This window comes from Budorcas taxicolor, chromosome 11, assembly GCF_023091745.1.
Source record: "Budorcas taxicolor isolate Tak-1 chromosome 11, Takin1.1, whole genome shotgun sequence".
NCBI classification, from domain to species: Eukaryota; Metazoa; Chordata; class Mammalia; order Artiodactyla; family Bovidae; genus Budorcas; species Budorcas taxicolor.
This window is the reverse complement of record NC_068920.1, coordinates 62000510-62014110: the sequence shown is the minus strand read 5'-3', so window position 1 is coordinate 62014110 and position 13601 is coordinate 62000510. Positions and strand designations below refer to the sequence as shown.

The window sequence follows — 13601 nt, the reverse complement described above, 5'->3', positions numbered from 1 at the left end:
CTTGCGGCCCCGTGAACTGTAGCCCACCAGGCTCCCCTGTCCATGGGATTTCCCAGGCAAGAATACTGGAGTGAATTGCCATTTCCTTCTCCAGGGGATCTTCCTGACCCAGGAATCAAACCCGCGTCTCCTGCATTGTGGGCAGATTCTTTATCGCTGAGCCATCAGGGAAGCCCCAGATAAAGTTTTAAGTACCTTTTAGATCACTGCTCTTTCATTAGCCTCCTACAGAAACCTTTCAGTGAGGCTATTTTGAAGGCTTTTGGGGCTTCTGAATACCAATTTTAAAAGGTGCCAAAAGAAAAGGTACAATAGTTTAAGACGAGAGCTCTCTAAAAAATTGTACCAATTTAGATATTTCTCCACTTCAAAGGATCCAAGGAGCTAGCCCTAAAATATTTGTCCTCGAAACCTGCTCCAGTATTCTTGCCTAGGAAATCCCATGGACAGAGGAGTCTGGTGGGCCGCTGTCCATGGGGTCGCAGAGCTGGACACACACACACACACACGAAACCTAATCTTAGAAAAATGAAAAACACTTAGCACTGCTGTTTCCAGTAGACCCTGCAGGCACAGATCCAGAAGACGGCTGGCTCTAACTGTGAGCTCAAAATTGTTTTGCGGCGCCCAAAACAACTGGCCATTTTAGGGCCCAGTTTCCTGTAGTTTCCAATTAAGTACTTGCAAGCATATATAAACCCAGTGGCCATCCCAGAGCCGGTGGTTTACACAGGAGCTGTCTGCCCTTTGAGGCACAATTTCCCAGTATTAATTCTGTGGCCTAATTCGGATGAGAGTTATGTCTGAACAACTTTCTGAGGGCAGTGCGGGGGCTGCTTCTGAGCCTAGCTCCCCGAGGAGTTACCCTTCAGCTCGACTCTTTCCCATGGCGTGCCATGGCCTACTGTTGCCAGAGCTGCTCCAGGTCTTTGCTCAGACCCGCCAACCCCTGCCTTTAGCAGGAGTTCATGTAACTATTTTGAAAAATATTTATTTATTTGGCTGCGCCGGGTCTTAGTTACGGCATGTAGGATCTCGTTTCCTGACCAGATATTAAACCCAGGCCCCCTGCATTGGAGGCTCAGAGCCTTAGACACTATACCACCAGAGAAGCACCTAAAGTAAATCTTTAAAGGGTCCAGAGATAAGAAAGGAAGATAGATACAAACAAACAAAAACCCAGATGGAACCAGCTGCAACCAAAATGGTGATGAATCTGGCCTCCAGCAGACCTCGAGTCTCATTATATGCTGATTTTGTGCTGTGCTGTGCTGTGCTTAGCCATCCAGTTGTGACCGAATCTTTGGGACTGCATGGACCGAAGCCCACCAGGCCCCTCTGTCCATGGGATGGATTCTCCAGGCAAGAATACTGGAGTAGGTTGCCATGCCCTCCTCCAGGGGATCTTTCCAACCCAGGGATTGAACCCAGGTCTCCTGCATTGCAGGCAGATTCTTCACTGTCTGAGCCACCAGGGAAGCCCAAGAATACTGGAGTGGGTAGCCTATCCCTTCCCCAGGGGATCTTCCCAACCCGGGGATCAAAACTGTGTCTCCTGTACAGCAGGTGGATTCTTTACCACTGAGCCACTTGGGAAGCCCAGATCTCAGCTTAGATTTCGTTATTCATCTACATCTACTACCTAAGGGAAAAAGAGCCCTCCCCCACAGCCCCTCACAGAAGCAGAGAGCCTTGGCTGGGCTAGGGTGCGGGCAGAGCCCTTGTGGCTTACTTCAGTGACACCGTGACAGCTGGAAACTATCGCGGCTGCTCAGAACACTAGGTTACCAGCCTCTCTCTCCTCCCTGGATGAGCAGCATTTACTTAACAATTTACTGGGTCTCCCTTATGCTTCAGAGTTGAATAATTCAGCTTCTTGTTTCACTAGCAAAAGTTTTGTTCAGACCTTTTATCAACTCATTTTTTGTGTGATTTAAGTCAGTTTTAACAAAAATCCAGCCACCTGTGTTTCCCTGGGCATCTTACCCAAACACCCTAGGTCCTGCCGAAGAAATGTACTGGTGTCCCTTGAGACTCCAAGTCTTGAGTGAAGCAGCTCAAAATGTTCAGGATTCTCTCTCAAACAATGAAACCCACGTATCAGGAGAACTCTCGGGAACACCTGAAGAGTACCGAGAAGCTGATGGGGAAGCTGGTGGGGATCGATGGGCTGTGCTGGTTCCCGTTCTGGGTAAACTCCAGGGGGCCCTCTGGAGGGCGGATACCTGCTGGTTATGTTATGCATGTCAATGAAAACATGCATCAGCCCAGACAAGAAAGAAAATGGGAAGTTTTATTCATGCCAAATGGAGGATTATAACCTGGGAATAGCTCCTCAGAAAGTTCTGAGAACCATTCCACTCATTACAAGGCAAGGCACAGTTATGGAAGTTTTGAGTCAGAGAGCTGGACATTAAATGATGTATTATTGACAGTTTACACAGTCCAGGCCTAAGTGTCACTGTGGCCCCTTACAAGATCAAAAATTGATGTTTTCAAACTGTGGTGTTGGAGAAGACTCTCGAGAGTCCCTTGGACTGCAAGAAGATCCAACCAGTCCATCCTAAAGGAAATCAGTCCTGAATATTCATTGGAAAAACTGATGCTTTGGCCACCTGATGGGAAGAACAGCCTCATTGGAAGGGCCCCTGATGTTGGGAAAGATTGAGGGCAGGAAAAGAAGGGGGCAATGGAGGATGAGATGGTTGGATGGCATCACCGACTCAAGTGACATGAGTTTGAGCAAGATCTGGGAGATCGTGTAGAACGTGCAGGCCTGGTACGCTGCAGTCCATGGGGTCACAAAGAGCGGGGACATGAGTTAGCAACTAAACAACGGCAAGATCAAGAAGGAATGTTATCTTTTGAGAAGTTGTCTTGGGGTTAGGAGAGTGTGGCTCAGGCCAGCTGAGATGCCCTAGGCTGCTGGCCAGCAGAAGTGTTTCAAAGAGACTTTGACCCTGGTGCTGGGAGAGCTGGCCCCTGACCCTGCAGGCTCGGGGCCTGAGACCTGCCGCCCCACCCACCCCGGGCTCTCTGCCTGGCCTCCTTCCCTGTGCCGCTGGGTGCAGCGGTTTTACTGACTGATCCCCACCCCCTGTGCCTCCCAGAGTACCAGTGCGGGGCGGGGCTCCAGGCCTAAATGCTTGCAAGGTGGCCCACAGCCTGGCAGGGGAGACAGGGCTGGGCATATTGGCTCCAGGGCCCACTGGAGTTTGGAAAGCACCTTCACCACCTGCAGCTGAGCCTGACATGAGGGGCTGTAGCAGTGGAGAACTTTTCAGCTGAAAGTGCCTGTCAACCCATGTTTTTTTTACCTGGCTTTGTGGGGAGGGTGGAGCTCTTACGAGTGAAGGCTCTAGAGACTGAGGGGGGCACTTGCTTAAGGTGTAGTTTGCTTTTGAGCTCAAGGGCTGACCCGTCCCCATAACCCTGCAATCTTCTCCTCTTCACCCCTCCCTTCTCCCTTCATTCCCACAGCTCCTAACAGTAGCAAAATGGCCGCCACAGCCCTAGGGCTCACCTCCCAGCTTTGGTTAGGGAACAGTGTCTTTCCCAAGCATTCCCAGCAGCAGAGGTCTCCCGGGGCCTCGTCAGCTTTCCCTGGGAAGGGGTGCCCCCGACTCCTGCCCCAGAGTTGTGGGGGTAGGTAATGAACCAGCTGGCTTGGGCTGGCCTTGGAGGTCGGGTGAACCCCAGGACTGCACAGACAGAGTGGAGGAGGGGTCCCCAGGCAAGACTGAGGGGCATGGCCAGGAGAAGAGGGAGGGTCTGCGGAGGCTGAAGACTGATGCCCAATCAGCTGGTCTTCACTGCCCCGACACCTGCATCAGCAGGAGAGAAGTTCCCAAAGGCCTTTTCTTGCCAGGGGAAGAGGGGTCGTGTTGGGGAGGGATGGACGGGCAGACAAAGATCATGCATCCACAGGGGTTCAAGAGAGGTGAGCCCTGTGCCCGGGACGAGGTGTAAGAGCAAAGGCAGGTAGGGCAGTGGCAGATGAGTTAGAGGGAAGCTGGGCTTTCCTGCTGGAGGAACAGACAGAATAAAGAGCCATACAGTGAGCCTTCCCGGGTGGTCCAGTGGCGAAGACTTCATGCTTCCAATGCTGGGGACATGGGTTCGATCTCTGGTCAGGGAATTAAGATCCCACATGCCACCCAGCTAGGCCAAAAAAAGGCACATAGCAGCTGGCAGGGAGCCCAGTTCTAAGACTGACAGCCCTCCCTAGTCAGGGCAGCTGCAAGGGGACGGTTTTAGGTTGGATGGAGCCCTGACTGGTGTCATCACCACCCAAGAAAGGGCTGTGCTTGAGAGGCTCTGAATATCTTCTAGGGCCACACTGGGCCTTCCTGCCCTTACACTGTCCCTCCTCTGGGACCTCTCAGCTCTGGTTTATCACTAAGTCATGTCCAGCTCTTGTGACCCGATGTGGACTGCAGCCCGCGAGGCTCCTCTGTCCATGGGATTTCCCAGGCAAGAATACTGGAGTGGGTAGCCATTCCCTTCTCCAGGGATCTTCCGGACCAGGGATCATATCCTTGCCTCCTGCATTGCCACTAGGGAAGCACAGGCTAAGCTCTGGCCACGAGCTGAGCGGTTTCCCCAGGCCCCCTCATCTTGGCCAGGATGGGTTCTGCTCTGGCCACAAGCACCACTCCCGATGCATTTGGCTCCACCTATACGTCACTCTCCTCTCCAGTTTCTGAACCCCAAAAAGCTCATCCCACAGGCAGCTCGAGCCTGTACTTTCTCTGTGCACCCAGCGGCTTCAGACAAAGTCCGTGTGCTCTGAGCTGACCACGTGACATCAGAGCTGGCTGGACCTGCCGCTTCCCTCACCCAAAGGGCCAGGGCCCCCGTGAGTCAGCCGGAGGGCTGGCAGCTGTGTCCACGGCCTTGGGGGCTTGCCTGAGGTGGAGAAATGTGATGGGGGTGGTGAAAAGAACAGGGACCGTGTTAGGATGATGAAACCTGGCTCAGGGAGGGCTTGTATGAAGTCTCAGGGTCCTCCTGACTCGGTGGCATGGCTCTGGTCTGGACTGTGTTCATGAGGGAAGATGGACAAGGGAATAAAGGCTTCCGAGCACTGTGAGCAGACAGCCCACATACCACACTGATACGCACGTGCTCAGCTGCTCAGTGTCCAACTCTGCAACCCCACCAGGCTCCTCTGTCCACGGGATTCTCTAGGCAAGAATGCTGGAGTGGGTTGCCATTTCTTCCTCCAGGGGATCTTCCTGACCCAGGGGTTGAACCTGTCTCTCCTGCGGCTCCTGCACGGCAGGTGTTTTTTTTTTTTTTTTTATGCTGAGCCATCGGGGATGCCCCATTACTCTGTGGCGGGCTCCTCAACTTCTCGCTTGGAATCTGTTTCTCGTTTTATCCGCAGCTCTGTGGGAGGCCCCAGCGCCCTGCAGTCCTCTGTGGCAAGCTTGGTCCCCAGCCTATAGCTTCCCTCATGGCCCGAATCACTGCCTTGGCGTTTCTGCCCTTGGTGACCCCACAGACTCGAGTTTCCTGAAGGCAGAGCCTGTGGTTTGTCCACTGTGGTCTCCTCACAAAACGGCCCACACTCGGTGTGTGGATGGCGTTGACTAGTGGGAGAATGATGCCTCCTTTTGTGTGGACCTGGGAGCTTGAAACTTGGAAGGAGCAGGGAAGAAGGTCACAGGGACGTCCCTGCCTGGTGGGCAGGCATCCCACCCAAACAGACACAAAGCGCAGGCCTCCTTCCTTGGGGTCTCAGACAGCCCAGGTGTTTCTCCTGCAGTGCGGTCTCCTGTTCAGCCTTCTGGACCTCCCCTGGGAAGGGGGTGAGTGCGCTCTTCAAGCTTCTTTTCAGGATTTTTGAAAGCCTTGGCTGGCCCAGTGGTTAAGACTCTGCATTTCCATTGCAGGGGCATGGGTTTGATCCCTGTTGGAGAACTAAGATCCTTCATGCCGGGCAGCCAGAAAAGGAGAGAGAGAGGAGAGAAAAGGGGAGGCGGGGAGCCTAATAGGTTAAGTCTAGCCTGACTAATCCAAACGTCCACTGTATGTGCTTTGGGTTGGAATGAAGTCAGCTCTGTGTGGTAACAGTTATGCAGTCTCATGAGAGTTATGTGTCCTAGTTAATAAAATAGGGCCCAGTATGTCTTGCTCCCAGCACCCAGGGGAGAAAGGCTGGGATATGAAACTGTCTTCAGGATCTGGAAAGAAATGACAAGTAGCTTCCCTTCCAAGAAGCTTCCCAGGGGGCCTGAGAGCAGGAAATCAGTGAAGAGGCAGGTGTGTGGTGCTATCACCCCCTGGTGGTAGACTGGAAGCATAGCACTTGGAACCAGAGGTGATGGACAGAAGCAGGGGAAAGGGGCGGCAGAAGATGAGATGGTTGGATGGCATCACCAACTCAATGGACATGAGTTTGCGCAAGCTCCGGGAGATGGTAAGAGACAGGGAAGCCTGGCATGCTGCAGTCCATGGGGTCGCAAAGAGTCAGACTCGACAGCGACTGAACAAATGGACAGAGGACTTGGCTCAGCGGTAAAGAATCTGCCTGCCAATGCAGGAGACTTGGTTTCAATCCCTGGGTTGGGAAGATCACCAGGAGAAGGAAATGGCAACTCCCTCCAGTATTCTTGCCTGGAGAATCCCATGGACAGCGGAGCCTGTGGGGCTGCAATCCATGGGGTCGCAAAGAGTCGGACACGCCTGAGCAAATAAACGCATTCACACACAAAACCACAGGTGGACGAGGAAGAGGAACCACAGACCTTCTAAATCACAGGCTGGTCATTGCCCTGGAAAGTTGTGCTGCAGAGCTGGGTGGAGGAAGGGTATGGGTACCTTACTCAATGCCTGTGGCCCTTTCCCCATCCCATTCTATAAAGGTTTGTGAGTCAAGCAGGGACATGGGATGCTAAGTGCTGGCTCAGGACCCTGGGCAGGTCAGCATGGCCATGCAGTGAGTGGTGGCAGGAGGGTGGGGCACACTGATGGCTCTGCAGGCCTGCCCTTCCTTAGCTGGCTGACTCCTAGATGGGCCTTGGGGTTACCAGGGAAACTGGAGACCATCATAGATTCATCTGCAGCCCCTGGAAACTTCTTCTGAAATGTCTGTACTTCCTCTGGTGGTTTGTTGATATGAGTCACTCTCTGATAGAAAGGGAAAAAAAATGCATGAAAAGTTCGGTAGGACAAGAAGTATGCTCATGTTTATGACTGTGTGTGTGCTCAGTTATGTACAACTCTCTGTGACCCCAGGCTCCTCTGTCCATGGGATTCTCCAGGCATGAAGACTGGAGCAGGTTGCCATTTCCTTCTCCAGGGGATCTTCCTGACCCAGGGATTGAACCCGAGTCTCCTGTGGCTCCTGCACTGGAGGGCAAAGTCTTAACCGCTGGGCCACCAGGGAAGTTCCAGAGGATTGTTTATCTGCTCATTTTACAGATAAGGCAACTGAGGCTCAGCCAGGTAAAGTGACAGGTTTAAGAGAGAATAGAAAGCCCCAGAATCAAAGCATGGGCCCCGTGCTTTAGAGATGTGGGCCTCAGAGACATGGCACAGCTTGCTGAGCTCAGTGGGTGATCATGAAGTGGGCACCTCAGTGCTTACACCTGGCCTGGAGCCCCCTGCCTGGGTCCAAGCCCGGGCTCCACTCTTCAGTACCTGAGGGTTGTCTTAACAGCTTCCCCATCTGTGCCCAAAAGGCTGTGGCCAGGGCAGATGCACTCAGTGCAGGGACCAGCCCATGGAACTGCAAGACAGCCCATCCTAGGCAGCAAGGGCAGGGCTCCCCTGCCTGGACGGTGTCCGGACCCTGGGAGGCCGGTAGCCTGCAGCCTTCGGTGTGTCTGGTGGTAGAACGGGGCTCCTGCTGTCAGTCCTTCCGGTTACTGATGAGATTCCCATCAACGGGTGACTCATGGGGGATGAGGTCTGTGTTCACAGGGGAGGTGACGTCACAAGGCTTGGGCGCTGGCCCTTGAAGCGCTGCCGGAGGCTCAGAACCTCCATCCCCGAGCTGGGGCTTCCCTGGTGGCTCAGACAGTAAAGAGTCTGCCTCCAATGCAGGAGACCTGGCTTTGATCCCTGGAGAAGGGCACGGCAACCCACTCCAGTATTCTTGCCTGGAGGATCCCATGGACAGAGGAGCCTGGTGGGCTATAGTTGGTGGGGTTGCAGAGAGTCGGACACAACTGAGCGACTCACACTTGCATTTTGGACTTCTTTCACTTCTCCCCGAAGCTTCTCATTGCCTTTCTCCTGGCATAATCCGCACTCAGTTTAGATTTTTGAAACTAAAACCAAGAACGGAAGATGTCTTCAGGCAAATTCTTGTTCTGTCCTGTGACCTGCACCCTCTAGCCAAGGGGATATGCAGAAATGACTTCTTGGAACTAGAAGAAAAAAACCTGGGAACGAAACGCAATGGCACCTCAAGGAGTTTTGCTGCCTCCCGGTTCTGCTTACAGGCTGGAGGGCTGGAGCTTCTCCCAGAGGCTTCCCAACCGTGGGCCCTTCCTCCTGACTCCGCCTTCAGTGACTGCACACTGGGACCTTGGGCAATTCAGGGAATGTTAAACATCTACCAGCTCACCTCTGGGCAGCAGCCTTGGCTAGCAGCAGCAGGGATTGGAGAGGCTGGACGAGAGTCAGGATGAAGCCACCGAGAATCGCTCTCCTTTGTCAAGTTTATTTTATTAAAATATACAGGACTGAATACTGGTGGGCGCTGAGAACAGGCACCACCCTCCCCGGCCGCGCCCAAGGGAGACACTTCTGCCATGCAGACATGCGGCCAGCCCGCGTCCCAGCATGGGAGGCGGACCCCTCCGGGGGCGCGTGCAGCCCAAGGCCAAGGTGGGGAGGGCAGAGCGCGGTGGCGGTGACCCTCTGCTTTGGCCTCTGGCCCTCAGAAGCAAAGCCTCGCCAGCGGGGAGGGCTGGGCTGAGGGCCGGGGGTCGGGGCGGGGAGAAGATCCCTGAGCCAGGGAACGCTGATGCCCCCCTCCCCGGGGACGGGGAGGTGGAGGGGGGCCCAGTCAGGCTGGAGGTGGGGTGTCAGTGCAACTCCAAGGGAGGGCCGCCCATGTGTGGTGCCCAGGGGTCCCCGCGGCCGAGCCAGCCCATCTCCACGGTCTCGGCCGCCCGGTCCCCGCTCATCTTCAGGCCAGGCCCGGGCAGAGACCGGGGGCAGCAGCCGATGGAATGTATGACCGGGAATGTTCCTGGGACTGGCCACGCTGCCTGAGGCTGCGCCCCTCCGGGGCGGCCTGGGCCGGGGGGAGCAGCCCCGCTCCTGCTCCCGTCGGCTTCTGGTGACCTGCCCCTGGGCCCCGCGCCCACTAGCGGCGCTGGGCTCCGGCGGGCGTCCGCCTCCGTCCTCAGGGCAGTACCCGGCCAAGCAGAATCCCTGGGGTTTGTGCTTTTGAATGTTGGTGAGCTGGGCTGGGCTCGGGGAGTCCAGGGTGGGGGGTGGGGCCTCAAGCCACCCCCACCGCACACACACTGCTCGTAGGCACAGAACCGACTCCCCACAGAACCCCAGGGGCCTCCTGATGCCGGCTGGTGGGGCCCAAGCCTCAGCCCACCAGGAGGGCCTTGCCTTGAAAAGCAGAGTCTCAGGCGCCCCTCGTGGGCTGCAGCCTGAGCTTCTGGGGGCACTTGTGCTTTGCACATGGGGTTGGGGTGAGCCTGTATGTGGAGGGGCGGCCACATGGCTCCAGGACCCTAACCACGAAGAGGGGAGCTCATCCAAGCTGGGGTGGGCAAAGGAGATGGGGGCCAACAGGAGAGAGAAGCCCCTTCCCAGGCCTGCTTGGCCCCCCGGGCTCCCTGGCTGCCAGGCCCTGAGCCCTGGGACCTCTTCTCAGGAACCCTGAATGATGACCTGGGTGCCTGCGGGCTGTGGGCAGCTCCTCCTGCTGTGCCCTCACTGAGCCAGCTGGAGTGAGGGAGGCGGCGTTGGCAGAGAGGTCCCGTCAGATTCCCACCAAGAACCCCAGTCCCCAGACTGGCGGCCCCCTTCCTGGGTGGAGAACAGTGCCCACTGGTGCATCCCCACTGGGGCTCACACCAGCTCAGTGGGCGGCGGGCGTCCTGACACCCAGGGAAGCACTTCCAGGAAGCAGCAGGCTCTAAGTGCCGCCTCTTTCCTGGTCTGAAATCCCTTGACCCTACGCTGCCCTTCTGGGGTCCTGAGCTGAGGGCCATTCTGGAAGGGTCGTCGGTGGGCAGGAAGTGGCTGGTACAAGCAGGTCAGAGCAGCCCCCAGGGCCTGACATGTGAGTGTAGTGGGAAAGAAGGGTGGCAGAAGGGAGGGGCGGGCAAGTGGGCTCACAGGGCTGGAGCCTTAGCTTTGCAGGCTGGACCCTCATCTGTAGATGACCCAGCAGCCAGAGGCCTGAAGATGCCTCTCTTTCAGCTGTCGACCCAAGAGGCCTGGGGGGCGGGTGCTGGGAGCTGTGCGGCTCTTGTCCCCTGGACTCAGCTCCCAGCAGACCTAGCCCCTCTCTCATCTCTGTCCCTCCACCTGCCAGCCCAGATGAAGGGTGTGTGTGTGGGGGGGGGGGGGGGGGAGGGTGTTTGTGTGTGTGTGTGGAGCAAACTATTCACTTTGTGCAAATATATTAGAAAGAAGTTTTTCATGGAGGTTGCTCCTGGCAGGACTGAGGTTTCTTTGGGGGAAGAGGTGGCGATAGCCACTCAGGGATTCCCGCACCTTCCCCACGCACAAGTCCTAGATGACGTTCTCGAACAGCTGCATGGAGCTCATGATGTTCTCGTCCTGCGTGGAGAGAGAGGACGAGAGGCCTGGTCAGCCCTGGGCGGGGCCCATCTCCAGCCTCACTGGGCTCGCGGTCTCATTAGGGACCTGTGGCCCTCCAGGGACTCTGCCCGTCTCATTGGACGAAGGAGGAGCCGGTGACACAGAGCCTGTGTCCAGCTCCAGGGTCTGACGGCCAGTCCGTCTGGGAGCTGTTAACCCACTGATAGACAACCGCCACCCACCCAGATGTAGCCAGGGCAGCCGAGGGGAGGGAGGCAGGTGGAGGCCCAGCGTCCTGCCCCCTGAAAGCGCTCTGCAGAAGACAGTCAGCCGCAATGCCAGGGTGGGGGGACTCCAGGCTCCTTCCCACAGTGTGACCCGGTCCTCAGGGCCCCGGGTCCGTCCCCTCTGATGGGTCCACTGAGGGCAGGGCTGCGGGAGGTGGCCTGGCCAGGCTGTGGGCTGGCAGGAGCGGGCGGGGCAGCAGTGAGCGCCGGTGAAACAGTGCAAGTGGGTGTCGGAAGTCTGCGCTGAGGAGGGGACTGGCAGGGCCGGGGCGCAGGAGTTCCGAGCCTTGATGCTGCCTACCTTCTGACAGGTCTCCAGGAACTCGTCGACGGTCACCACCCCATCCTGATTCCGGTCCATTTTCTGCAACTCAAGCCATGCCCTCAGTGAGGCTGTGTCCCGCTGGGGCTGCCCCGGCCCCAGGCCTGAGGAACGACGGTGGGCGGGCGGCTGGGCGTGCGCCCTCCACCCCAGCCCGTCCCCTTGGCCCCCTCCCTGGGATCCAGGCCACATAAGCGCCCTTTCCAGCCACCTCCACCGCACTGTCAACCACTCTGCTGTCTCCCCAGTCCGCCCCCAACCTCAGCCACCTCCCGGCAGGGACCCCCGTGCTCATGGACCCCCTCACCTCCCTGACAGGCAGCTGGGGAGGTGGAGCGGCTGAGGGCCCTCAGCAAGCGGGAGATGGAGCCTCAGTCCCCCTGGGCCCCATGGACACAGAGCGGTGACCCCGACCCCCTCCCCTCGGAGAGAAGTCCCAGGTGGAGACGGGGCGGCAGCGGGCAGGAGCTCTGGCCGGGGGTGTCGGCCGACTCAGAATCCAGGAGCCGGACTGCTCTGAGATGAGGGTCAGCAGGTGGGGGTCACAGGGATGGTTTTAATTCGTTCAGCCAGCCGGATGGGGGAGGGCAGTTGCACCTCCCGTGGGAGCAGGAAGGCGCACAGAGGGAAGCCGCAGGCCCTGAGGGCGGAAGGCCCCTCCCTCCTCTTCTGGCGGCCCCTCCCCCGCGCGCTCACCTGGAAGAACCTCTCCACGTGCTCCAGGGGCGCGTCCTCTCGCAGAATAGGGTAGGTGTGGCGGCCCATCATGTCATAGATGGACTTCATGATGGCCAGCATCTCCTGCGGGGGAGTGAGGGGAAGGCGGAGGGGCTGGCATGAGCCTGGCTGCCAGGTGGGTGAGCGGGCGGGGCTGTACGGGCCAGAGAGAGAGACTCAGCCCCATCCAGTCCACCCAGCACAAGGGCATCTGCAGATAGGTTTTCACGTGCAAACTCTAGAATCTGACACTATATGAAAAGCAACTATTCCATGTACAAAGACTGTTCCAGCCAAACACTCTATTTGGTATATGGAATACTTCTTTTCTTGTGTGTATGAACAATTTCTTACACACAAAAAAGAGTGTTTGGGCCAAACAAAACTGGACTGTGGGCCCGTTGACACCCTACCTTAAGGGACCACACTGCCCTCCCTTGATTGCTGGGAACCAAGGCCAGCTCCCTGACCCCTGCCTCCAGCTTCTCCACTCGGGTCTCCCACAAGACCTCGTCGTAAGAAATGGCGATCGGGGACCTTGTTGACGGGGATGGAGATGTGTGGTGAGGGGCACACAAGCTCCACACTCCGCACACCCAGGTATCCAGGCTGAGAGCCTGGCAGAGGAGTTCCTGGCCACTGTCCCCTCCGAGGGCAGGCTGGGCGCTCTGTCTTTGGACAGGGAGGGGAAACGGGAAACGAGGGCAGGGAGAGAGAGGAGGAAAGAGGCTGGGGGTGTGCAGCAGCCCTCAGCTCCCCGGAAGCCGCGTACCTCTTTGGTGATGTAGCCATCCTTGTTAATGTCGTAGAGGTTAAAGGCCCACTTGAGCTTCTCATGGACTGTCCCTCGCAGCAGGATGGAGAGACCAACCACAAAGTCCTGTGGAGAAAGGGGGGGTGACAGCCTAGGCCCCAGAATCTAGTTCCAGTTTGCCATGTGGCTTCCACTAAAGTGCACATCTGTATAGGTGAGGCGCCTCCGTCACAGACCGGGCGGATGGTGCCCCTCAGGTGAATACAATGTGAGTGTGTGTGTGTGTGTGTGTGCGCGCGCGTGCATCTGTGTGGTGGAGATGGCATGGTGGCTGGTGTTCTCAAAGAAAAGACATTCAAATGTATGACTTTTTTTGTTTTTTGTTTTTTTTTGCAAAGCTTTGAGGTCTCAGTTCCCTGACCAGGTATCAAACTCAGGCCCGCAGCACTGAAGGCGTGGAGTTCTAACCACTGGGGCACCAGGGACTTCCTAAACGTTTGGTGCGTAAGACCCATCCGATGCATTGCCGCTGACAGCGAAGGCCTGAGGGTGCTCCTTTCGTGAAGAGTGCGCGCTGTCCACTTTATCAAGTGCCTGCATGCCAAAGTGCTTAAAAGTGAAAGTGAAAGTGAAGTCGTGTCCAACTCTTTGCGTCCCCATGGACACCAGGCTCCTCTGTCCATGGGATTTTCTAGGGTTGCCATTTCCTTCTCCAGGGATCTTCCCAACCCAGGGATGGAACGCAGGTCTCCCACATTGTAGACAGACGCTT

The 13601-nt window shown here is 56.8% G+C and overlaps 1 protein-coding gene across 1 annotated transcript in view; it reads right to left on the bottom strand.

Moving 5' to 3' along the window:
• Positions 1-10719: 10719 nt before the first annotated feature.
• KCNIP3 (potassium voltage-gated channel interacting protein 3) overlaps positions 10720-13601 on the bottom strand; it is an 85255-nt gene continuing 82373 nt past the window's right edge. The window contains exons 6-9 of the mRNA XM_052648335.1: positions 12848-12955; positions 12055-12159; positions 11338-11400; positions 10720-10767 (exon numbers count right to left, since the gene is read on the bottom strand). Of these exons, the coding sequence (XP_052504295.1) occupies positions 10720-10767; positions 11338-11400; positions 12055-12159; positions 12848-12955 (324 nt within the window). The remainder of the gene's footprint in view (positions 10768-11337; positions 11401-12054; positions 12160-12847; positions 12956-13601) is intronic.